Source organism: Capricornis sumatraensis, chromosome 14 (genome assembly GCF_032405125.1).
Source record: "Capricornis sumatraensis isolate serow.1 chromosome 14, serow.2, whole genome shotgun sequence".
In the NCBI taxonomy this organism is placed as follows: domain Eukaryota; kingdom Metazoa; phylum Chordata; class Mammalia; order Artiodactyla; family Bovidae; genus Capricornis; species Capricornis sumatraensis.
Window position 1 is genome coordinate 52,927,340 of NC_091082.1, and position 27,766 is coordinate 52,955,105.

General features: G+C 43.4%; 1 protein-coding gene across 1 annotated transcript in view; it reads right to left on the bottom strand.

Moving 5' to 3' along the window:
- Positions 1-27,766, bottom strand: part of PER3 (period circadian regulator 3) — a 66,789-nt gene that overhangs the window by 30,269 nt on the left and 8,754 nt on the right. Inside the window, 8 exon segments of the mRNA XM_068985741.1 lie at positions 424-550; positions 1,113-1,241; positions 2,860-2,965; positions 11,121-11,277; positions 11,751-11,857; positions 14,983-15,061; positions 20,558-20,700; positions 25,276-25,327. Coding sequence (XP_068841842.1) covers positions 424-550; positions 1,113-1,241; positions 2,860-2,965; positions 11,121-11,277; positions 11,751-11,857; positions 14,983-15,061; positions 20,558-20,700; positions 25,276-25,327 — 900 coding nt within the window.

Consider the following 27,766-nt stretch of genomic DNA (forward strand, 5'->3'; position numbering starts at 1 on the left):
ACTGATGTTGAAGCTGAAGCGCCAATACTTTGGACACCTGGTGTAATGAGACAACTCACTGGAAGAGACCCTGATACTGGTAAAGACTGAGGGCAGGGGAAGAAGGGGACGAGAAGGACAAATAGTTGGGTGGTATCACCAGAGTGCAATCCATGAGGTCACAAAGAGTCGGATGTGATTTAGAGACTGAACAGCATATAGAGGAAATCAACAAATCAGTTGGAATTAGCAGAAGAGTCAATTCTTTAGTAGAAGTATTCTGGGACTACATTCTACCACCATTTAGCTTTCAGGATAGTATGGGCTGCTGCTGTTGTCATTATTATGATCACTATTACTTTTGTCATCTGGGTATGTAAACCTGAATAGCAACACCCAGGGGTCATGGCTTCACGAGAGTGGGGAACTGCCCTGATGACTCACCCCCAGGCCGTCCTGAGCGGGTTCCCGACACTGGCTTGTTTGCTGACTTGGCCCTTGACTTGATGTAGAGCTGCTGACCTAGATTCTTGATCTTGTTCACACTGGCACAGATCTGCTGCAAAGTCAACTTAGGGCAAAGAGTGATGACCAATGTTTCAAAGATTGTAACAATGTGCATCAAGAGATACATAAACCAAATACATGGAACTTTTGGTTCTCTGAGCATAAATAACTGAAATCACCATTAACAGCATTAGTTCAGTCTTCCGCTGAGCCACAGCACAGGGGTACCAAGGAGGCTTTGCATCAACCTGTCCACAACATGCTAGTTTTTATTTTATTTATTTATTTTTTTGGCTGCATCCTGTGGCCTGTGGGACCTTAGTTCCCAAACCAGGGATTGAACCCATGCCCTCTGCAGTGAAAGTGCTGAGTCTTAATCACTGGACCGCCAGGGAAGCCCCCAGGCTAATTTTTAGAAAGCACACAAGTAGCCCAAATGCCACCTTCTTAAAGGTGGTATTTTCTTTAAGTAGATCAGAAGGTCTACGACCAAATCAGGTCCTCAAGTCAAGAGCACATACTGAGAAGCCACACACGTCGAGGTTCAGAACCGGCGCTGACGCATCATGGGTAGCAACACATGGAGAAAAGGCCATGGGCTCAGAAGCGCACGCGTGCCTGCTCACCGGTGCCTCTGGCACCTCATCCATGCCGTGCCCGCTGGACTCACTGGAGGATGCGAGGCTGACCTGAGGCTCCCATGACCCGCTGCTCCCCAGGCTCCCATAGCCGCTGGACTTGCTCCTGTGAACAGGCTGTGAGAGAGAGGGAGGCCCATGCAGCCTCGGGTTACACGGCAAGTTAGAGGGGAGACCTGCGTTACCTGCTGTGCTCACCTGCAGTAATCACTAAATTAAAGTGAAAATTTTTGGAATCCTAATGGCGGCATGTGAAGGGTGATGCTGACATAGAGGACATTTCTCTCTCATCTCAGTAATTCTCAAGGGCAGAGTTTACTTTTCTAGTCTGGGGGGGCGGTATTTAGAGTACAACGATTTTTTTAAAAGCTGTGGTTAATAAATTTAACACAACATGAAAATAAACTCTAGCTCTTGATGCTGAGTTTAAAACAGGCAGAACAAACAAAATACCAATACATATCATACTATCCCCCAAACCTAATAGATACTTCATGAACCCTAGAGATGGCTGGATAGCTTCATTTCCTCAAAGGACATGAGTTGGAGCAAAGTCTGGAAGACAGTGAAGGACAGGGAAGCCTGGTGTGCCGTAGTCCATGGGGTTGCAAAGAGTCGGACACGACTTAGCAACTGAACAACAGAGATTTTATGAACAACCTTTTGAAAATTACCGACCAACAGTTTTAGTGGTACCACTGTTGTGGCCAAAAGCTCCGGGAAGCTAACTCACTCAGAAGGACAGTGTAAATAGTGGAGTGCAGTTTATTACGTCGGTGGGTCCAAGGCAGAGTTTCCTCTTGATCCACAGGCTCTGACCAATTTTTGTGACAACCTTTTATATCCAAAGTGTAGGTACCCAAGCCCATATCCCCAAATTCTTTAAAACCCACTCTGGACAATGTTATTAAAAGATACAATCGGGTTACAGCCATAAATTCACATTCTAAAGCTATCTGGACATACAGCTTGGCCAACAGCAATAGGTATTATTAAGATTATAGATAGTGATTAATTACATAGGGGACATTGCATTCCTTCTGGCTCTGGGGGGTCTAGCTAGGTATGGGGTCTGCCTGGTCTGGTTTTTATCCGCCCAGGAGGCCTATTCAGATGCTGGTATTTTATTTCCATGGCCTCCTAGATATACAGTCCAAAAGTTCGCCAAGACTGTAAGATGGAGTTCCTTTTCTTTTAAAAATGGAGTCAGTCCAGTGAGGGCAACCTGCTCCTCTCCTCTTTCACCATCAATAAACACTCAACAAGGTTACTGATTGAATCTCTAGGAGAAATCCTTTTGGTACTTGTTTTCAACAGGTAGTTGTTTTTCATACTTATGCCTCATAATGATTAGAGATAGTGAGACCCGCCACTCCTCCCTCAACTTTTAAAATTAATTATTTCAAAGAATAGCAAAGCTAAAACACTGGCAGCGTTTGAAAGACAAGAATTCTCTCGTTTAGAAATAACTTCTTTGTCCAGTTACTTCCTGTGACTCCTTATGCTGTCTTCAAAAAGGTTCTTACAAAAATGTCCTGTGTATTTAACACAGATAAAGGAAAACAAGATTAATGAAATTTAACTTAAAAACAAAAAGAAGAAGACAAAAATTTCTGGAATGTAGAGGGTAAGGCTGGCAGTTTATTTCTGTGAAATGACTTTACTAAGACTGAATGTTAAAATTAAACACAACTATGAGAATTTTGTGTTGTTTTTTTTTAATCTCTCACTTTACCTGTAAGAGAAGTTTTTGAATTTGTTCTTGTAATTCTGTGATGTCTTTGTCATCATTGCTCATCTTTTTCACTCTGGTGGCAAAAACATCCTTGTTTAGTGGACTCCTACAAAATGCCAAGGGAAAGACTGAGTCAAGCAATTTAAGATTCATTCACAATGAAGTCTAAAGTGATCTTTAATAGAATATTCAAACAATAAAGCTATATCTTTACAAAGTAACTCTTCAACTCCAAATACAGAAAATATGAAGCTCATATTCTATTTATGGAAGCAGAAAAAATCCTAAGAAACAGGGGAGACGTTAACAGATTTTAGTTTAGTCTCTTCATAGCTCTGATCTTTCCATAATCATTTCAGCACTGAATCTGTATAAATTTAGAACAGTGACCAGTAACCTCCTCAGCTACTGAAGCATGTTCAACAACTACTGGTCTCAAAATTTAACATGAACTGAGTAATCTACTGGTTCTGAAACTGAGGCCTTCCTTGGTGGTTCAGACAGTAAAGAATCCGCCTTCAATGAAAGAGACCTGGATTTGATCCCTGGGTCAGGAAGATCCCCTGGGGGAGGAAATGGCAACCCACTCCAGTATTCTTGCCTGGAGAATCCCATGGACAGAGGAGCCTGGTGGGCTACAGTCCATGGAGTCGCAGAGTCAGATACGACTGAGTAACTAACAATTTCACTTTTCACTTTTTTTCTAAGAAATTTTAAGACCTTAAGTTTGTCAAACAACATTCAATGCTTAATGTATCTAATCACTTGAGCTATGTAATAAAGATGACACTGCTCCCATCCTCATGGTGAACATGTGGCTGTCACAAAACCTTCAGTCTTCTTTATATTCAAATTCTAGAGCATCTGAAATCTACTAGCTGAATATCAACAAAGAGAAGGAACTGACAATGACTCAGGACCCTCTATGTGACAGGAAGTAGCCTTGCTTCAAGACATACATCAAGAATAAACCTCATTTTCTAAACTCTCAATATGTGAGCGCCATTTCAACTGCTCCACCACGTCCCCCTCCCCCTGCCCCATGCACCATGAGCCTGAGTGTCATCCAGAGGTGTCTGGGCTGCTGGTCAAGTGCAAGTTTGAGTGGAAACAGGACGCCCAGCTTTGTGCAATGAGACTGGGATATTCCCGGGGGACCCTTCCTACAAAACTGAGTTGTTCATTTAATCACCACTTACATCACTCAAAGGATTTACATGAGAGGATTCCCTGCTGGTCTAGCCATAAGGACTCAGAGCTTTCACTGCCAAGAGCTCAGGTTCAACCCCTGGTCAAGGAACTAAGGCTTCCTCAGTGGCTCAGTGGTAAAGAATCTGTCTGCAGTGTAAGAGATGCAGGAGATTCAGGTTTGACCCCTGGGACGGGAAGATCCCCTGGAGAAGGGAATGCAACCCACTCCGGTATGCTTGCCTGGAGAATCCCATGGACAGAGGAGCCTGGTGGGCTACAGTCCATAGGATCGCCAAGAGGCAGATATGACTGAGCATGCACCTGTAAGGAACTAAGTTTAACTAAAATACCACAAACTGCATCACTCGGCCAAAAAAAAAAAAAAAGGACTCACGTCGCAAGAGTGACACCACTTTCAACAAATGCTATCAATTCAGCATGAAGAGTCGGCTGTGGTGCTCGTCAGGAAATTGGTTGAGGGCTAAGGAAGGAAATTTGGTTTTCATCTCCTTTTTGCAACTTCCACCCTCAGAGATCGCTGAGAAAGTGACTCTTTCACCGAAAGTGGATTTTTTTTCCTTCTGTAATGTGAGAGGTAACAAGCACCTAGCCTTCCTCCCCACAGAGCTGCTTAATATCAAAGAGATAATTAAGGTTAGGGTCCCTCACTGAACACTCTCACAGCCCCCCTCCCACCTCAACAGTCACCTTTCCAAAACTCTACTCTTGTGTCACGGCACATGAGTAGTTTCTGTTTTCCCGTGCGCACTGGGCTACATGGAGGCAAAGAGAATGTCTGTTCTGTTTACAACCTCATCCTCAGGGTCCAGCACAACGCCTGACTCAGCAGGTACTTCATTAATACTTATTGAAGGAATAGATGCATTAAAGTAACTACACAAACGTAACAGATGATTATTATTCTGTGAGAGGTTAATACCTGCTGCTGCTGCTGCTGAGTCGCTTCAGTCATGTCCGACTCTGCTCCCCACCAGGCTGCCCTGTCCCTGGGATTCTCCAGGCAAGAACACTACCTGCTGCTGCTGCTGCTGCTGCTAAGTCGCTTCAGTCGTGTCCGACTCTGTGCGACCCCATAGACGGCAGCCCACCAGGCTCCCCCGTCCCTGGGATTCTCCAGGCAAGAACACTGTAGTGGGTTGCCATTTCCTTCTCCAATGCAGGAAAGTGAAAAGTGAAAGTGAAGTCGCTCAGTTGTGTCTGACTCTTCACGACCCCATGGACTGCGGCCTACCAGGCTCCCCCATCCCTGGGATTCTCCAGGCAAGAACACTGGAGTGGGTTGCCATTTCCTTCTCCAGTGCATGAAAGTGAGAAGTAAAAGTGAAGTCGCTCAGTCGTGTCCGACTCTTAGCGACCTCATGGACTGCAGCCCACCATGTTCCTCCGTCCATGGGATTTTCCAGGCAAGAGTGCTAGAGTGGGCTGCCATTGCCTTCTCCGAGAACACTACCTACTAGACTCTAAATGCTTTCCCTCACATAATCCTGCATGTGGAGATGCAAATATTGGTATAATCTTAAAAAAACACTGAAAACACTGTAAGCATTAATATGTCAATTTATTCCACATATTTTTAAGATTTTTTTTTAATGTGGACCATTTTCAACGTCTTTATTGAATTTGTTACAATACTGTTTCTGTTTTATGTGTTGGCTTTTTAGCCTCAATGTATGTGGGGTCTTAGCTACCCAACCGGGGATCACACCTGCACCCTCTGCAATGGAACTCGAATTTTTAACCACTGGACCACCAGGGAAGTCCCTACTCCATATATATATATATATTTTAAGTAATTCTTTCCTCTTTCCTTTTTATAAATTATGAAAGTATGGTATTTACAGAAGACTTGGAAAATAGAGGAGAGTTACATATAGCTCCACTATATACATATATATATATATATATATATATATAATTTTTTCAAAGTAGATAAATTAAGATTCTTAGTTGAGGTTTCAATATCAAAGGGTTTCTCTGGTGGCTCAGATGGTAAAGAACCTGCCTACAGTGCAGGAGACCTGGGTTCGATTCCTGGGTTGGGAAGATCCTCTGGAGAAGGAAATGGCTACCCACTCCAATATTCTTGCCTGAAGAATTTCATGGACTGAGGAGCCTAGCTACCTATAGTCCATGGGGGTCACAAAGAGTTAGGCACAACTGAGTGACTAACATACACACACTCAGTATCAAACTCTCAAAAATTAGTAGAATGAACATACAGAGAAGTAGAAGGATACAGTAAACCCGGGAAGCACTGTGAACCAATTCAACATAATTAAGATTTATACAGTTTTCACACAATAGTAGGATCCAAATTCTATTCAAGCTCCCACAGAGTCTAAACTAGGAGACACTGGAACATATCCAGGGACATGAAACAAGGTGCAAAAATTTCATGGTCTAAAGGTACTGAAATCCTGCAAAGTCTGTTCTCTTATTACTGTGGAACTATGCTAGAAATCAGTATCAAAAGATATTTGAAAATAACTCACATATTTTCAAGTGCAATGTGACATATACCAAGAGAGATTTTTGACTTATTAGCCATTGAAAGCCCCTATTCCATACATTTTTAAATCAAAGAACAGAGATAGTTGGAGAAAAAAATCTAGGACATTCCTCTGGTACTGATGGGGAGGTGCTCAGACCAGTCAACAGACACTCAGATGGACACCTCATCAGAGGAAGTGGAGTTTCCTATATTCTTTCTAAGCAACCATCTAATTTTATCTTCATTTCCCAACAGGTTCCCCTATTGGGCTGATCAACATGAATAGCTCTTCTTTGGCAGTCATATTAGCTACCTTAATTATCAGATTAGTCTTCTACCACAAATCAGTCTTATGAGTCAGGGCTGCAGGGAGCCTGATGCTTCCACTAAGGCTGCAGACTCTGCTGAGAGGCTGAACCCTGGAGCACAGTCAGGTCAGAGCAACCTGAGGCCTATCTCATCATGGTCCAGCATCACTCCAGTACAATATTAACACAGGATAAAATAAGCCTGACTGGGAGATCTACTGTTCTTAGCTGCATAAAAAAATACAAAAGACAATTTATCAACCTATGTTTTTTCCAGTGTTCGTGTACAGATGTGAGAATTAGACCATAAGGAGGGCTGAGTGTTTTTGACTTGATGCTTTCGAACTGTGGTGTTGGAGAAGACTTTCGAGAGTCCCTTGGACTGCAAGGAGATCAAACCAGTCAATCCTAAAGGAAATCAACCCTGAATAGCCACTGGAAGGACTGATACTGAAGCTGAAGCTCCAATACTTTGGCCAACTGATGCAAAGAACTCACTCATTGGAAATGAAGCTGATGCTGGGAAAAATTGAAGGCAAAAGGAGAAGGGGACTGCAGAGGATGAGATTATTAGATAGAATCGCCATCTCAACAGAAACTGACAAACCCTGGGAGAAAGTGGAAGACACAGAAGTTTGGCCTGCTGTAGTCCACGGGGTTGCTAAGAATTGGATACAATTTAGCAGCTGAAAAAGAACAGCAGCAGCAGCATAATACTGAAGTTCAGTTCAGTCGCTCAGTCCTGTCTGACTTTGTAACCCCATGACCCACAGCATGCCAGGCCTCCCTGTCCATCATCAACTCCCAGAGTTTACCCAAACTCATGTCCATTGAGTCAGTGATGCCATCCAACCATCTCATCCTCTGTCGTCCCCTTCTCCTCCTGCCCTCAATTTTTCCCAGCATCAGGGTCTTTTCCAATGAGTCACCTCTTCGCATCAGGTGGCCACAATATTGGAATCTCAGCTTCAACATCAGTCCTTCCAATGAACACCCAGGACTGATCTCCTTTAGGATTGACTGGTTGGATATCCTTGCAGTCCAAGGGACTCTCAAGAGTATTCTCCAACACCACAGTTCAAAAGCATCAATTCTTTGGCGCTAAGCTTTCTTTACAGTCCAACTCTCACATCCATACATGACTATTGGAAAAACCATAGCCTTGACTAGACAGACCTTTGTTGGCAAAGTAACGTCTCAGCTTTTCAATATGCTGTCTAGGTTATTCATAACTTTCCTTCCAAGGAGTAAGTATCTTTTAATTTCATAGCTGCAGTCACCATCTGCAGTGATTTGGGAGCACCCAAAGATAAAGTCAGCCATTGTTTCCACTGTTTCCCCATCTATTTGCTATGAAGTGATGGGACCGGATGCCATGATCTTAGTTTTCTGAATGTTGAGCTCTAAGCCAACTTTTTCACTCTCCTCTTTCACTTTCATCAAGAGGAACTTGAGCTCTTCACTTTCTGCCATAAGGGTGGTGTCATCTGCATATCTGAGGTTATTGATATTTCTCCTGGCAATCTTAATTCCAGCTTATGCTTCCTCCAGCCCAGTGTTTCTCATGATGTACTCTGCATATAAGTTAAATAAGCAGGGTGACAATATGCAGCCTTGACGTACTCCTTTTCTTATTCTGAACCAGTGTGTTGTTCCATGTCCAGTTCTAACTGTTGCTTCCTGACCGGCATACAGGTTTCTCAAGAGGCAGGTCAGGTGGTCTGGTATTCCCATCTCTCTCAGAATTTTCCACAGTTTTTTGTGATCCACAGAGTCAAAGGCTTTGGCATAGTCAAGAAAGCAGAAATAGACATTTTTCTGGAACTCTCTTGCTTTTTTGATGATCCAGCAGATGGCAATTTGATCTCCAGTTCCTCTGCCTTTTCTAAAACCAGCTTGATGTTCATGGTTCACATATTGGTGAAGGCTGGCTTGAAGAATTTTGAGTATTACTTTACTAGTGTGTGAGATGAATGCAATTGTGTGGAACTTCCCTGGGGGCTCAGACAGTAGAGCATCTGCCTACAATGTGGGAGACCCAGTTTCAATCCCTGGGTGGGGAAGATCCCCTGGAGAAGGAAATGGCAACCCACTCCAGTATTCTTGCCTGGAAAATCCCATGGGGTCACAAAGAGTCAGACATGACTGAGCGACTTCACTTCAGTTCACTTTGAGCATTCTTTGGCATCACCTTTCTTTGGGATTGGAATGAAAACTGACCTTTTCCAGTCCCATGGCCACTGCTGAATTTTCCAAATTTGCTGACATATTGAGTGCAGCATTTTCACAGCATCATCTTTTAGGATTTGAAATAGCTCAACTGGAATTCCATCACCTCCACTAGCTTTGTTCATAGTGATGCTTCTTAAGGCCCACTTGACTTTGCATTCCAGGATGTCTGGCTCTAGGCCAGTGATCACACTATCATGATTATCAGGGTCATGAAGATCTTTTTTGTACAGTTCTTTTGTGTATTCTTGCCACCTCTTCTTAATATCTTCTGCTTCTGTTAGGTCCATTCCATTTTTGTCCTTTATTGAGCCCATCTTTGCATAAAATGTTCCCTTGGTTTCTCTAATTTTCTTGAAGAGATCTCTAGTCTTTCCCATCCTACTGCTTTCCTCTATTTCTTTGCATTGATCACTGAGAAAGGCTTTCTTATCTCTTCTTGCTATTCTTTGGAACTCTGCATTCAGATGCTTACATCTTTCCTTTTCTCCTTTGCTTTTCGCTTCTCTTCGTTTCACAGCCATTTGTAAAGCCTCCTCAGACAGCCATTTTGCTTTTTTGCATTTCTTTTTCTTGGGGATTATCTTGATCCCTGTCTCCTGTACAATGTCACAAATCTCCATCCATAGTTCATCAGGCACTCTGTCTATCAGATCTAGTCCCTTAAATCTATTTCTCACTGCCACTGTATAATCATAAGGAATTTGATTTTGGTCATACCTGAATGGTCTAGTGGTTTTCCCCACTTTCTTCAATTTAATACTGAAGAGTTAGATATAATTCCCATTCCTAATAGAAACAGACATCAAAGGGAAACTTATGGGCTGGCTGAGAAACCTTCAGGTCAATTTTATATGGACCACAAAGCCCAGAGACCAACAGGATATCAGACTATAAGAACAATGGTCCAGGTTGCTTGGGATTCATTTGTAAGGTTGCTACACAGACAGGAAACAATAATGAAGCAGGCTTGAATTAGAAGTGCTGGCAGGCAAATAAATATGAAAGAATCTATTTTTAAAAAATAAAGATGTAACAAAATTGAGACAAATAAGTGGAATTCAACAGTAGAAGAAAAGAAAAAAAATAGAAAAAAGAAAAAAAAATCTTATAGGCTCATTAAAGAGAATGTTAAAGTGAGAAAAGGAAAAGAAGAGAAAAAAAACCCCTTACTCCAAATCCACTGTCCACACATAATCAAAATTTATATTTTATTTCTTTCTAATCTTCTTTTTCCTATTTCATAGTGTTTGTTTTAAACATAATTAGGCTGTATAAAAATTCTGCAGGCTGCTTTTCCTATCACCTAATATATCAATTTCCCATGATACATACTTTCTATACAAATTTTCATTGGATCAATATAATAACATGTCAAACAAATATTTCAGAACTTCCTTAATGATGACATTAAAGCTAGTATTAGTCAATCCTAAAGAAAATCAACCCTGAATATTCATTGGAAGGACTAATGTGAAGCTGAAGCTCCAATATTTTGGCCACCTGATGCAAAGAGCTGACTCACTGGAAAAGATGCTGATGCTAGGAAAGACTGAAGGCAGAAGGAGAAGGGGAAAGCAGAGGATGAGATGATTAGACAGCATCATTGACTCAATGGACAAGAGTGTGAGCAAATTCTAGGAGGCAGTGAAGGACAGAAAAGCCTGGTGTGTTGCAATCCACGGGATCAAGAAGTATCTGACATGACTTAGGCATTGAACAACAACAATAAGCTATTACAATTAAATAACATTGCAGAATCTGTCTTTTCTTTACAAAGCTCTCTGTATTTAGACATTTCTTTAGAATACCCCTATAATAGAGTTACTAGGCCAAGGAAGTAGAAGTAGAAATATTATAAGGCTCTTAATATTTAAAGGCCAAACTGTCTTCCAGAAGCACTGTCAAAAACCTGTTTTTTGTTGAGTTCATGTGTCAACTGATTCAAAGGAGAGTCAATGGGCCTGAGAATATTATTTGAAAAAACATTTTTTAGAAAATACGAAAACTGATTGACTTACGTTCGCACTTTATGGCGACCAATGATGAAAGAAACCTTCCGGCTCCATGGGTTCACGAAGCTGGACCGACTGGAGTCCAGTATGACGTAATCCCCATTTTGACAACAAAATCTAATGGGCAGGTGTTCAAAGGGCGGATGGCCTGCATACTTCAAGACTACACAAAGCAATAAGATAGAATTTATTTAACATGAATGTTTATTACAAATGCCTCTCTAAAGGCACTTATTTGTGAATGTTTTAAAATATCAAAATAGAAAAAAATATTGTTTCAATGGTTTGAATGCACTGCTTTCTTGATTAAAGGTAACACTCTAATGATAAAGGGGCTTCCCGGGTGGGACTAGCGGCACTGCTTGCCAGTGCACGAGAGATGGCTTCGATTCCTGGGTTGGGAAGATCACCTGGGGGATCCCCTGGGGGAGGAAATGGCAACCCACTCCAGCATTCCTGCCTGGAAAAATTCCATGGGGGTGGGCTGCAGTCCAGGGGCTGCACAGGGTGGAGTGACTGAGCACTTCCAATGATTACAGCTTGAGAGAAACTCTAGTGAGAAATGAAATGAAAAATTTAAGAAGATCAGTGAAAAAAAGAAAAGAAAAGCCCTCCTGTAAAGAAGCAGGTGCTTACCTTTTTGGTGCACGGCAAGCATCAGAGGGCGATCTTCTGGGTGCAGGTATGCTAGGATGGATGTTCCGATCAGGTCCTGAGGTAGGTAACCCAGGAAAGGCACGGCCCTGAGCACAGACACAGCACAGGCAGCACATCACTTGCACCGAGTGCCTGTTGCACCTCACACACTCTCAACAGTACTTTTCAGATAAACTCTAAATATGAAGAAAAGGTATGCAGAGATGTTCATTACAGCATTTATAAAAGCAGCAAGCAACCCGAGTGCCTACACTGTGGGGAAAGAGCTAACACAATCTAAGAAGCGTTGGTCACTGGAGGTGTTGCATCAGAATCACCTGCCAAACTTCCAAAAGCCAGATTTGCAGGCTCACCGCTTCCTAAATCAGCGTTTCTGGGGAGAGACTAGGAGTCTATACTTTTCCTAAGTTCTGTACAGGTCTCAGAGGGCTTCCCTGGTGGTCAGACAGTAAAGAACCCGCCTGCAATGCAGGAGAACTGGGTTTGGTCCCTGGGTCGGGACGATCCCCTGAAGAAGGGAAAGGCAGCCCACTCTGGTATTCTTGCCTGGAGAGTCCCCATGGACAGAGGAGTGGTGGGCTACAGTCCATGGGGTCACAGAGAGTCAGACATGACTGAGCAACTAACATTTTTCATTTTTTCAGAGGTCTCTTGAGGCCCTCAATTGCACTGCCTTTTAAAAAGTCTACAAAGATCATATTATAACATAGAAGAATGCTTATGGTGTTAAATGAAGAAAGCAGGCTACAAATTTATAGAGTATTTAAAAGTATACAAAAACAATGTCTCCCAAACAGTAGTAGCAAACAGAGGACCAGTCACAAAGACATTTGTAGCATAAATGTTCATAAGAAAATTCTAATGACAGACATTCAAGATGACTTAGAAAAAAAAAAAACTGACTCTGTAAACATTTTCTACGTGTACAAATTCAAAAATAGTTTCTTTTTTTCATGTATATATAAGAAAGAAAGAAAATGAAGTCACTCAGTAGTGTCCAACTCTTTGCAACCCCATGGACTGTAGACTGACAGGCTCCTCCATCCATGGGATTTTCCAGGCAAGAGTACTGAAGTAGGTTGCCATTTCCTTTTCCAAGGGATCTTCCCAACCCAAGGATCGAACCCAGGTCTTTGGTATTGCAAGCAGACGGTTTACCGTCTGAGTTACCAAGGAAGCTCATGTATATATAATCTTTGTTATTTTTTGCCACATCCTCATGATATTCAGGATCTTAAGTTTCTCAGTTCAGTTCAGTTCAGTCGCTCAGTCATGTCTGACTCTTTGCGACCCCATGAATCCCAGCACGCCAGGCCTCCCTGTCCATCACCAACTCCCGGAGTTCACTCAGACTCCCGTCCATCGAGTCCGTGATGCCATCCAGCCATCTCATCCTCAATCGTCCCCTTCTCCTCCTGCCCCCAATCCCTCCCAGCATCAAAGTCTTTTCCAATGAGTCAACTCTTCTCATGAGGTGGCCAAAGTACTGGAGTTTCAGCTTTAGCATCATTCCTTCCAAAGAAATCCCAGGGTTGATCTCCTTCAGAATGGACTGGTTGGATCTCCTTGCAGTCCAAGGGACTCTCAAGAGTCTTCTCCAACACCACAGTTCAAAAGCATCAATTCTTTGGCGCTCAGCCTTCTTCACAGTCCAACTCTCACATCCATACATGACCACAGGAAAAACCACAGCCTTGACTAGATGCACCTTAGTCAGCAAAGTAATGTCTCTGCTTTTGAATATACTATCTAGGTTGGTCATAACTTTTCTTCCAAGGAGTAAGTGTCTTTTAATTTCATGGCTGCAATCACCATCCGCAGTGATTTTGGAACCAGGGATCAAATCCACACTCCCTGCAGTGGAAGCTTGGAGTTTTAACCATACTTTCTAATACAATAAACTTAAGCTATTTTTAGAATATCTCTAGCTAAATTTTCTTACCTTGTACAGATTATATTATACAAAGTAACTCACTATTACTGTTTAATTTCATGATAACTAAATGGTAATAAATGGGTAATAAATCCATTTCCAGATGTTAAAAAAACTTTTTTAAAAGCCTTCTTTTTTTTGGCCTCAATGCACAGTTTGTGGGATCTTAGTTTCCTGATCAGAGATTGAACCCAGGCTCTCAGCAGTGGAAGTGCTGAGTCCTAACCACTGGATCACCAGGGAATTCCCTGGATGTTCAAAAAATTTAAAAAAACAAAATTAATACCTATCATAACTGTGTCAGATTTTTTCACATTTTTGCTTTATGCTCACCTATAATATGATTGATGTATTAGTTCTCAGATTTTCAGATTTCACAAATAAAGTAAAATTTTTACACAAGCATGGGGGAAGGTGAAGGGTACAATCAGGGGATAACAATGTTTCATTTTTCCAAATAAAGGTATAAAAAAACAACAATAAGCAATGATGACTAGCTACTATCACTACTTGTTAAATAACAAAGACTATTTTGATAACTAAAAAAAGTAGGTAGGACATAAGTTCAAAACAAGTAACAATTATTTAAATTAAATAACAATTATTTAAATTAAATAAACTTAGCTTTACAAAAAAAGAAATCTGCCTTATTTTTCTTGCTCCCTTCCCCCTTCAATTCAAACGAATAAAAATTCACCATAAACTGGGAAGCACTTGCCTAGAGGAAGCAATGCACGTGCACAGGGCTCAGAGGCCAGCGTCTAGGTCTCACTTTGACCATAATTATACACTATGGGGGCTTCCCTGGTGCCGCAGATGGTAAATACAACACAGGAGACCTGACTTTAATCCCTGGGTCAAGAAGATCCCCACGAGAAGGGAATGGCTACCCACTTCAATACTCTTGCCTGGAGAATCCCACTGACAGTGGACCCTGGTGGGCTATATATAGTCCATGAGATTGCAAAGAGTTGGACACAATTCGGGGACTAACACTGATATACTGTGTGTCCAAGGTTCACTGTCCTCTTGGGCAGCACAGAAAAATAATTTCTGACCTACCTAAAGCTTTGAAATAAAACATGATAACTTGTAAATCTTAGAAGTATAACAAGCAAGCTACGTTAAAATTTTAGACAACACAAATTTCAAACTAACAAACATCAAATGGGCTAATGGACAGATGTCATTATGTAGATGTTATGTTAAACATAAAGTTTTAAATATTTTAATTTATTTTCCAAAACAAATTTCTTTTAGGCTTAAAGAAGTACTTACCTTTCATCTATTTCAAGAAAAACACAACCAGGAGTATGTGTTGTGGTAAAAATTCTTTTATCTGCTGGGATTCGAGGAGCTATGAAGAATAGAAAGACTCGTTTTAGAGGCAAATATTTAATTAATTATCCACTTAACATATTAAAAAGGCAACAAACTCTATATGATATGGCAGAAATCTCACTTAAGGGGCAGGCCTTTGAGCAGCCAAATCTAATAAAGGTAAAACCCATGGGCTTCTCTGGTGGCCCAGAGGTTGCGAATCTGCCTTAAGTTCAGGGGACATGGGTTTAACTGCTGGCCCAGGAAGAGCCCATATGCTTCAGAGCAACTAAACCCAGGAGCCATAACTACTGAGCCCTCACATGAGAGCCACCCCATGTGCTACAACTGCTGAAGCCCACTCACCTGGAGCCTATGTTCTGCAGCAAGAAACCACCAGAATGAGAAGCCCTCTCACCGCAACTAGAGAGGAGCCCCACTTGCCAAAACCAGAGAAAGCCCTCACAGCAACAGAGACCCAGTGAAGCCAAAAATTATGCTTTTTAAAAAGTAATACCTACTCAAGTTAAATACAGAGAAAGTCTGTGTACACTGACTACTTTATTCATCCCAAGTAATCCAATGGTCAAACCCAGAGTAATTTAGAATTCAGGATGGAAATATTTTATTATACTTAGAGGTTGCAAAATGTAGTCCACTGGAGAAGGGAATGGAAAACCACTTCAGTATTCTTGCCTTGAGAACCTCATGAACAGTGTAAAAAAGCAAAAAGATAGGACACTGAAAGATGAACTCTCCAGGTCAGAAGATGCCCAATATGCTACTGGAGATCAGTGGAGAAATAACTCCAGAAAGAATGAAGAGATGGAGTCAAAGCAAAAACAACACCCAGTTGTGCTTGAGACTGATGATAGAGGCAAGGTCCAATGCTGTAATACTGCATAGGAACCTGGAATGTTAGGTCCATGAATCAAGGCAAATTGGAAGTGATCAAACAGAAGATGGCAGGAGTGAACGTTGACATTCTAGGAATCAGCAAACTAAAATGGACTGGAATGGGTGAATTTAACTCAGATGATCATTATATCTACTACTGCGGGCAGGAATCCCTTAGAAGAAATGGAGTAGCCATCACAGTCAACGAGAAGAGTCCGAAATGCAGTACTTGGATGCAATGTCAAAAATGACAGAATGATCTCTCTTCACTTCCAAGGCAAACCATTCAATATCACAGTAATCCAAGTCTATGCCCCGACCAGTAACACTGAAGAATCTGAAGTTGAATGGTTCTATGAACACCTACAAGATCTTTTAGAACTAACACCCAAAAAAGATGTCCTTTTCATTATAGGGGACTGGAATGTAAAAGGAGGAAGTCAAGAAACACCTGGGGTAGCAGGCAAATTTGGCCTTGGAGTACAGAATGAAGCAGGGCAAAGGCTAATAGAGTCTTGCCAAGAAAACGCACTGGTCATAGCAAACACCCTCTTCCAACAACACAAGAGAAGATTCTACACATGGACATCACCAGATGGCCAACACCGAAATCAGATTGATTATATTCTTTGCAGTCAAAATTGGAGAAGCTCTATGTCAGTCAAAACAAGACCAGCAGCTGACTGTGGCTCAGATCATGAACTCCTTATTGCCAAATTCAGACTTAAATTGAAGAAAGTAAGGAAAACCACTAGATCATTCAGGTATGACCTAAATCAAATTCCTTATGATTATACAGTGGCAATGAGAAATAGATTTAAGGGCCTAGATGTGATAGAGTGCCTGATGAACTATGGATGGAGGTTCATGACATTGTACAGGAGACAGGGATCAAGATAATCCCCATGGAAAAGAAATGCAAAAAAGCAAAATGGCTGTCTGAGGAGGCCTTACAAATAGCTGTGAAAAGAAGAGAAGCGAAAAGTAAAGCAGAAAAGGAAAGATATAGGCATCTAAATGCAGAGTTCCAAAGAACAGCAAGGAGAGATAAGAAAGCCTTCCTCAGAGATCAATGCAAATTAGAGGAAAACAACAGGATGGGACAGACTAGAGATCTCTTCAAGAAAATTAGAGATACCAAGGGAACATTTCACACAAAGATGGGCTCAATAAAGGACAGAAATGATATGGACCTAACAGAAGCAGAAGATATTAAGAAGAAGTGGCAAGAATACACAGAAGAAGTGTACAAAAAAGATCTTCACAACCCAGATAATCACGATGGTGTGATCACTCACCCATAATCACGATGGTGTGATCACTCACCTAGAGCCAGACATCCTGGAATGTGAAGTCAAGTGGGCCTTAGGAAGTATCACTACGAACAAAGCTAGTGGAGGTGATGAAATTCCAGTTGAGCTATTTCAAATCCTAAAAGATGATGCTGTGAAAGTGCTGCACTCAATATGTCAGCAAATTTGGAAAACTCAGCAGTGGCCACAGGACCGGAAAAGGTCAGTTTTCATTCCAATCCCAAAGAAAGGCAATGCCAAGAATGCTCAATTCTACCACACAATTGCACACATCTCACATGCTAGTAAAGTAATGCTCAAAATTCTCCAAGCCAGCCTTCAGCAATATATGAACCATGAACTTGCAAATGTTCAAGCTGGTTTTAGAAAACGCAGAGGAACCGGAGATCAAATTGCCAACATCTGCCGGATCATTGAAAATGCAAAAGAGTTCAAGAAAAACATCTATTTCTGCTTTCTTGACTATGCCAAAGCCTTTGACTGTGTGGATCATAATAAACTGTGGAAAATTCTGAAAGAGATGAGAATACCAGACCACCTGACCTGCCTCTTGAGAAACCTGTATGCAGGTCAGGAAGCAACAGTTAGAACTGGACATGGAACAACTGACTGGTTCCAAACAGGAAAAGGAGTACGTCAAGGCTGCATATTTTCACCCTGCTTATTTAACTTATATGCAGAGTACATCATGAGAAATGCTGGGCTGAAGGAAGCACAGGCTGGAATCAAGATTGCCAGGAGAAATATCAATAACCTCAGATATGCAGATGACACCCTTCTGGCAGAAAGTGAAGAAGAACTCAAGAGCCTCTTGATGAAAGTGAAAGAGGAGAGTGAAAAAGTTGGCTTAAAGCTCAACATTCAGAAAACTAAGATCATGGCATCCAGTCCCATCTCTTCACAGCAAATAGATGGGGAAACAGTAGCTGACTTTATTTTGGGGGCTACAGAATCACTGCAGATGGTGATTGCAGCCATGAAATTAAAAGACACTTAACTCCTTGGAAGGAAAGTTATGACAAACCTAGATAGCATATTCAAAAGCAGAGACATTACTTTGTCAACAAGGTCCATCTAGTCAAGGCTATGGTTTTTCCTATGGTCATGTATGGATGTGAGAGTTGGACTATAAAGAAAGCTTAGAGCCAAAGAATTGATGCTTTTGAACTGTGGTATTGGAAAAGACTCTTGAGAGTCCCTTGGACTGCAAGGAGATCCAGCCAGTCCATCCTAAAGGAGATCAGTCCTGGGTGTTCATTGGAAGGACTGATGTGGAAGCTGAGACTCCAATATTGTGGCCACCTGATGCGAAGAGGTGACTCATTGGAAAAGACCTTGATGTTGGGAAAGATTGAAGGCAGGAGGAGAAGGGGACGACAGAGGATGAGATGGTTGGATGGCATTACTGACTCAATGGATATGAGTTTGGGCAAACTCTGGGAGTTGGTGATGGACAGGGAGGCCTGACGTGCTGCTGTCCATGGGGTTACAAGGAGTCGGACATGACTGAGCGACTGAACTGAGAGGTTGCATGTAACTAAGCCAACAAATAGGATGTAGATTGAGAGAGTTAATTCTTAGGCAGATTGACAAGGAGTCTGCCTCTCCCCAGCCCCCAGCACGAGAAAGGAGTCCAGGGCCCTTGAGGAAGAGAAAGGGACAAACATTTTTCTCTACACTGCTTTGTCTTAGTCACATAAGATGTTTTTTATTAAATTCTGAGTTGTTATGACAACAGTCTTTAAGACTAACTTTCCTCAAGCCCAGAGCTATTGATTACACAACAAAACAACTCGTCTTGCTCCTGGGTAGGTCTTTCCTTAAATTCTGTACTAATGATTATAGAACAACAATGTGTCTTGCTCCACGACATGTTCCTCCTTCTTAACAAGCACCTTTTGACTAATCTTGTTATCTTAAGACGTATGTTGTATGAGTGGGTCTGGTAAGACCTTTCTATTGTTCTGATTCTTATTAATTTAAGATGTATGCTATGGGATTGGGTCTGGTAAAAGTACTTAAGGCCTTGGTAAGTCTAGCAAGTGGAGCACTCTCTGATGTCTACGTCATCTTTTCTGATGTCTATGTCAGAAGCTTTCTCTGTCCTTTTTCACTGTAACAAAGCTTCTGCTACATAAAAGTTCCCTGATCCCTGCTACACAAAAGCCTGGTCCCTGATCCTGAAGCAAAATCTTCTTTGGAGATCACAAATCTGACATTGCTAACCATAAGTTATCAAGATATCAGTACAACATGGACATTTTTAATCTGTAATAAAGTTGGCGTGGTCAGTTCTGCTATTGCCCTCTTGGAAAATGCAGTGGTAAAACATTAGGGAATGATTTGGGCATGCTGCAATCTGCATGTGCTTAGGCACAGTTTCATTTTTAAGGAACACAGAGTGAATGTAGAAAACAGCACCTAGTTGAATGGAGTCATTTAGGAACACAGAGAAACATGCACACACTTGAAGTATCTAGCTGCTGCCTCTGTGCACCAGGTGTGCCTTGAGCCACACCTGTCCAACCTGGTGATGGAACTCTCCGTCTGATTTCAGATGACTTCCGTTCCAGCACTCACAGTAATGCACAAGCTGTGGCCCTTGCAACACCTGTGTCCACAGCAAACTGCAAGGCTCTTCCATGGTGAAGAGCTGCATTTACTGCGACATCTGTGCATTTCTTAGTCATTTATTATGTAACGCTGTGTTATCATCTTATGAGACTCCCATCATATTTTGTTTTTAAAATTTTAATGTGTTGAGTGTTGTGACCCTAAACTCATAGGACTTTTCCCTAAGTCCTGTGATTTGTGTGAATTTTTTTGCACAGGATGATAAATTCCAAAAAGAGCATGTGTCACGTTACAAGCAGAATCAACTATAATTTCAAAATATAATGAACGGAAGCTGCTTCTATACTGATATGTGAATTTAGCAATGTAGTTACGCCATCAGAAAACAAACTACACTGTTTACTCGGGGTTGGGGGGGGGGGCTTTCAAAACACTTAAAAAACCTAAACTCATTCTTCTGACTTCTCTGTGCAACAGTTTCAGTGCTCCTATGCCACACAAGACAGAAGCAAAAGACCACAGGATGGTCATCAGCAGAGAAAGGACAGAAGTCTGTGCATCTGTGGCCAAGTCTATGCTTGGACCCGGCGGCCCTGCTGTCCTTGAAGGAGACACCAGCACCAGAAGTCAAGGCCGGCAGACAGAGATGTCACGGAGAGCGGGCTCAGGGAAGAGGCGGGCTTTCACGGGCTCCTTCCTGATGCATGGACGCGTCACATCTGAGCTGAATACAGATACTCTGGACTTACCTTGGTAACCCGAGTGAATCTTCTCCGCCAGCAAGAGACAGCAGGGCTCAGGCTCCATGAGGGCCGAGCTGTGCACGTGAATCAAGTAGGGGGTGATCAGGAATGGGCAGTAAGGCCGCTGCAGCTCCCCAGCTTCACCACCGCTGAAGAAGAAAAAAGTGGTTAGTGCTGGTCATGAAGCGTCACTTAGTCTAAGGTGAAACGAGGCCAGGGAAAATGTTCAGAAATCTTCAAGGGAGACACGTCCAAGTCTAAAATGTCTAAACATATTTATTTACTTTTTAACAGTTTTATTTTGTAGTCGGGTATAGCTGATTAACAATGTTGTGACAGTTTCAGGTGAACAGCAAAGGGACTTGGCCACACACATACATGTATCCATTCTTCCCCAAACTCCTCTCCCATCCAGGCTGCCACATAACATTGAGCAGCGCTCCCTGTTCTGTACACTAGGAACTTCTTGGTATATCCATTATACACACAGCAGTGTTAAACATATTTATTTTTAAAAGAAGGGAAATGTTAGTTTAAATGTTTAGTACCCAAGGCAATGATACTTGTTTGTTATTCAATGAGTAAGAGGTTTTCTGGAGACCTGGCTCATCACTCTGAGTGTGAACTGGTCACTGATTCCAGCATGACTGTCCACTAATGCTGGGAAGAGGGACAGGCAGAGCCACCCATCTCATTTCATGTGTCTAAACCAAGCATCATTTAACAGGGTCCCTTGGGACCAGTGCCCCCAAGCCAGCCCCCAGGAACCCCCTCCTTTCTACATTCTTGTTCAAAGGACAGGTCCAGCAGCACCACTTAAAGTTGCTCCCCTGCCTGGTGCAGGCCTGGGAGTCGGCTCAGCAACACCCACAGTGCCTGGCGGGTGACAGCACAACCCCCTCCGCCACCCAGCACGGAGGCTCCTGAGGGCGGGGAGGCTGTACAACAACCCCCGAGAGGTCCATCCGGTTTGACTGCCCAGCTACTGGGAAGAGGTTTCCACCTGGTTCTGACCAAACATCCCAGACTGAGGTTCACGCTGTTTCTGTCATCATGCCTCTCCTCTCTGACCATCATGAGCCCGGATGCTCAGGCAGGGTATCTGCTCACCCAGCAGACTCACCCGCCCTCGTGCGCTCCGCTCTCCTCAAACTCCAGCATCTCCTGCCACCTCTCTACTCAGTCGTGACCCTGCTTCCTAGGTCACCGCTCAGAAGAGCGCCCTCTGCTGACATGGACCTGCCAGCACCCGTACTTCTGCAGGTGGCTCTCCTGCGAGCACCACTTCTGTGAGCGCTTTTCCGGGGACATCTGGTCCTGGGCTTCTCATCACCAGGGATACATCGATGACCTGTGCATCTGTCTCTAGCCCGGCCTTCTCCCCTGAATCCTGGGCTCCTGGACTGACACCTTGGCAGCATCACAGGGCAGATTTCTAGTCGAGATTACACACTCATCCACAACTCATCACATGTTCCCCCCGCTCCAACTCTCTAGGCAGCTGCTCATCCTGCAATTTCCTCCACCTCATAATGGCACTTTGAGCCAAAGACCCCCACATCTCCTTAACTCTCTGTCTCACACCCCAAACTAACCCATCAGCATACACTGTTTCTGTAGCCTCCCCTACAGAAACATCCAGGAGATCCACAGTATCTCCATGTCCACCCACACTGCCTGGTCCGGGACCCACCACCTCCTGGCTATACCACTTCTGCAAACCCCCTGCTCCAACCCCCACCCAGCACAGCACCTATCACAAGCCTTTCATACCATCAACAATATTGCCTTCTAAGAAATGAAAATGCCCTGTCTCTACCCACTGGACATTCCTGAAGCACTGGTGACCCTGCAGCAGCCACTGCCCAAGGACCTGGATCTGGAGAGCAACCAGCTCTGCTGAGCCTGGGATGACAAGTCTGCCAAAAAGGAAGTGTCAAAACCACTGGGGACTCGCCGGGCCAGGAGCTAACTTCGTTAGCCTAGTTAACCCAGCAGCTCCTGCTGGCCACAGACGAACAACAGGAACCCCTGGAGGCTTGACACGTACCTTACTGTTAGGATGAGACTCTGAAATAACAATGAAGGAAAGGATAAAGAGAGCTGAGATTTGGTTCAAAATAACAGGGAGAGGGGCATGAGGTGGAACAGATGACACAGGCCTGGCCACAGTTAAAGTTATTTATGCCAAATGATCAGTACATATCAGTTCATTATACTAGTTTTTATATTATTTTGAAAATTTTTGGAGTTTTAAAAATAATTAAGTGGCTTCCCTGAACAAATGTTTCATCCCGCAGTCAGCGTGCCCTATGGTCTCTGCCCCTGCTTGCCTGTCTTCTCCACCCTCCCCATCCCTATCCTCCCCGGAGCCAGGCGTGCTCTGCCCAGGGCCTTTGTACTCGCCCAGAACGTCTTTTCTCAAACATGCTGCTTCCTCACCTCCTTCAGGGCTCTGGTCAGTTAGGCTTCGAACTAGAGAAGAGTTCCTTGACCACCGTGAATACACTGGCAACCTCTCCACTGCCCGGAACCCCCTTACTCAGCTCACGGTTCTACACGGAACTTACTACAACTGACACATGTCTATTTACACAGCTGTTTACTATTAGCCCCCATCCCTATAGAACACAAAGTCCATGAGGGCAGAACTTTGTTTTGATCCTAGCACCACAGTGCTCAGCTCAGAAAAACCACCTGAAAGGCACCTGTCTGTTACTAGAGTAACAAACACGTACAACGCTTACTATTTGGCAGGCACCGCTCTCAGATCTTCATGAACAACTCAGCGGTGAGTGACAAAAGGAACCGGCATGGGCCTTCTCCCCTACACCATTCCAGGTTATCCCACCCCAAACATGCAAATACTATTAGCTCAGGTCTCCCCACAAGTCCATGGAGTGTCTGAATGATCTATTACAAGGATTTCTCTTATCTAAATATCAAGGCTAATTATTAATAGTAACTTCAAAACTAATGTTGGTGATCGCAATGTCATTTTAAAATGTTTTTTTATTTTACTATGAAGGGCTCTCCCAGTGGCTCAGTGGTAAAGAATCTGCCTGCCAATGCAGGAGACACGGGTTTGATCCCTGGGAAGGGAAGATGCCCTGCAGGAGGAAACGGCAACCCACCCCAGTATTCTTGCCTGGAAAATCCCACAGACAGAAGAGCTGGCGGGCTGCAGTCCATGGGGTGGCAAAAGAGTCAGACACAACTCTCATCAAACAACAACAAACATCAACATGTGATAGTAAACTTAAAGCAGAAAAAACATCACTAATAAATTCTACCAGAAATCAATTACAATTACACTTTTGATCTCTTTTTTTCCTAGTTCTCTGTCTCTGGACCTTTTAGTGAAAGTTGCTCAGTCATGTCTGACTCTTTGTGACCCCACGGACTATACAGTCCATGGAATTCTCCAGGCCAGAATCCTGGAGTGGGGTAGCTGTTCCGTACTCCAAGAGATCTTCCCAACCCAGGGATCGAACCCAGGTCTCCTGCATTGCAGGTGGATTCTTTACCAGCTGAGCCACTAGGGAAGTCTTTAAGTCTTCTCATAAATATACATCTTACTTTAAGGTTGTTCAAAGTTGCAAAAATTAATTTTAAATGTGACTGAAAAACAAAAACCAAACAAAACCAAAAAAGCCCCAGACAACAGTGGGCTTCAGACCCAAGTGATCTTTCTGGTCTTTTCTCCTATTGCATTACTATCTACTTTTCTCACAGGCACATGTATCTTCTCAGTCAAAACATAAGAACTCCTTGTAGCAAGAACCAGGTCTTGTCTTTTGTATCCATGGAAGTCCTAGCTGAATACAGAAGAATCAAAATAAGTGCTAAATAAAATCAGAGGGGTAAACTTGGAATTTGGGATTAACAGATACAGATGACTATATATAAAACAGATAAACAACAAAGACCTCCTACACAGCACAAGGAGCTATATTCAATTATCATGTAATAACCAGTACTGAAAAAGAATCTGGAAAAGAATATATATGTGAATAGTGGTGCTAGTGGTAAAGAAACCGACTGCTAAGGCAGGAGACAGAGGAGATGGGGGTTGGATCCTTGGGTGGGGGAGATCTTGGGAGGAAGGCATGGCAACCCACTCCAGAACTCTTGTCTGGAGAACCCCATGGACAGAGGAGCCTGGCGGGCTACAGTTAGGGTCGCAGAAAGTCAAACTCGACTGGAGCGACTTAGCACCAGCATGCACATGTGAACGATGGCACGAGGGGTAAAGCACTCACCTGCCAATGCAGGAGATCTAGGAGACATGAGTTTGGTCCCTGGGTCAGAAGATCCCCTAGAGGACGGCATGGCAACCCACTCCAGTTATCCTTGCCTGGAGAATCCATGGAGGGAGGAGCCTGAAGGGCTACAGTCCACAGGGTTGCAAAGAGTCTGACACAAGTGAAGTGACTTAGTATGCATGTATATAACTGAATCACTTTGCTGCACACCTGAAATACTGTAAATCAGCTATTGTTTTTTCATGTGCGTGCTCATGTCTTTGTGATGCCATGGATTGTATGTAGCCCACCAGGCTCCTCTGTCCATGAGATTCTCCAGGCAAGAATACTGGAGTGGGTTGCCATTTCCTACTCCAGGCAATCTTCCCAACCCAGGGACAAGCTATACGTCAAGAAAAAATTAAAATATAATCAGAGCCTAACCCACTGCTCCTGGCCTCAGGGAGCCTCCATACTCACCCGATCCTGCAGAAGAAGGACTTCACTGGTGCCAATTCGTACTGTGAGGCCTCTAGAAACAAAGACGCCCATCAGTGTCCTGCCCTGGGTGGCTCCCCCTCAAAGCATCATTAACCAAACAGGACACTCTTAAGAGACAGAGCTACTCAAAATGGGACTCCTCCCCCCTTTACCAAGATCTCATCCCATCCAGGATTTACCCGGGCTTTCCTGCTGATCAGCAGCCCTCAGGAGAGGCCCTGAGAGCCACTGATGATGGGCTTTCCCTGTCATCTCCTGCAGTTCTGTGTTTCTACACCTGCCTGCACTCACTGCTTTAAACGTCAACATAGTCACCCTGTGACACAAGTATTTTGCTGGTGATATTCCATGCCATGCTAATAGTTTGGACACGTCTCAAAAACTTGGAATTTAGACTACATAGAGCCTTTGGGTGTAGGATATATAATACATTTGTTTTCATTGTGTTTTCTTTCCTTGGATAAATTTCCCAGAGCTGTGTACCTAAGCGATATGATCATTTCATGACTCTCATAATATGTTGGCAAGCTAAGTTCCAGAAAGTGGCACCAATTCAGTGTCATTAATAACATTTTCTCGGGATTTCCCTGGTGATCCAGGGGTTGAGAATCCGGCTTCCAATGCAGGGGAGTTGGGTTTGATCCCTGGTCAGGGAAATAGGATTCTATTCACTGTAAATACTGAGCCCATGTGCTCTAGAGCCTGTGCTCTGGACTAGAGAGCCTTCGAGCCACAACGAGGACCCAGCACGATGGAAAGAAAGAAAGAAATTTTTTCCCTCACAACTCTCATGCCAAAGGTGCTGCTTCAGTTTTATAAACTTTTGCCTTTGTTTTCCTGATTTACAAGGGGGTAAACTTGCCCACCTTAGGACACAGTAGGACACTCAAGTCTATTCTCAAGTACTTCTGATTGCTTTTGCCTGGTGAGTCTCCCTAGTTATCTATCTTGAACATCTGTTCACTGAACAGTCCCCAGTTATAGAACCAAGGAAATGTGTTTTTTTAAAATACACTGAAGGAGCATTTACAATGAGAATTCTAAAGACCCAAAATACCAAATATAGTCCAGGCATTTATATCCCTGAGGGAAGGATCATTAGCCAGAGTCAGAAACTGGACTTCAGAATAATCAAGAAAAATGTTTATGACTTTTAAAAAAACCTCCAGTTTAAAAGTAAATGGACCGATGACCAAACTATCATAATTCATGAAACTGTAAGAGTTGCAGTCCCAGAATTCTGAAACCAGAAGTTGTTACAGAATATCCATGAGAAATAAATGAAAGAACTTAACAAAGTGAGCTGCCTGGATGGCTCAGAGGTAAAGAATCTGCCTGTGATGCAGGAGACAAGACGCGGATTCGATCCCTGGGTTGGGATGATCCCCTGGAGAAGGGAATGGCTACCCACTCCAGTATTCCTGCCTGGAGAATTCCATGAACAGAGGAACCTGACGGGCAACAGTTAAAAGCGTCACAGAGTCAGACACAACTGAGCACAGCGAGAAAAAGAAGTGAAAATAATAAGGTAAAGAAATTCATTTCTCTAAGATGTCCTGTTGTCTCAACATAAAAACTGTTTCACTCAAGGCTCATATAAATCATGGAGGAATTAAGGCAAGAGAAGGATGTTTCAAAAACATCCTTAGTTTTCTGATCTGACTTTCAGATCAGATGGGGGGAGCCAGGCTCAGATGGGAGCCATCCCATAGGGCCACTTTCAAGTGCTTAGCTTTGTCTGGGGCGAGGCTTCCTGCTTTAAGGTGCAGTCCCAGCAGCCAAGCTGTCAAAGGGGCTCTGGATTCACGTTGCCAAGGTGAAGGCCAGCTCCATACTGACAGGCAATGCGACACTGGCACCTCTGTGACCGTGGCAGCTCAGAAACAGCTCAGCTCTTGAATGTGGGGGACCTGATTGCCACCCAAATCCCCAGATCGTGCACTGAGGGGCTCTAAGATAGGACCACTTCATCCAGATGCCAGGATCCTCTAGCGTGTGGAGCTTGGACCCCCTTTAGGTGCCTGGCCCAGCTCTCTAAGCTGCGCTGCAGCCCAAGCTCCTGCCCCCAGCCTTCCTTTGGCCGTGCTCCTTTTGGCCAGGCCCATGATGGGGGTTGAGGGCTCCTCTCAACCCCTACTCCATAATCATAAGTGCCCTGCTTCTAAGCAGACCTAAATCAACACAGTTACTGTGTCGGTCCACCGGAGAAGTCTTTGTGAAGGTTAACTGGGTTACTCCACTAAAGCATCAAGAAGGGATCCTGACAACCAGTAACCACTCAACAGATGATAGCAGTAAAGATAAGCCTTTATGCTGTGGATGCTCCAAACACCCCCAGGGCTTCACTTACCCACTGACTGCTAGGTCCTCTCGGCAACCCTGTATTAACAGGCACATCAGAAACTAAGATTCTCATTTTACGATGAGAAGCCAGGTGGCCTCCAAGGTTCACGTGTTCGGTCACTAGGTC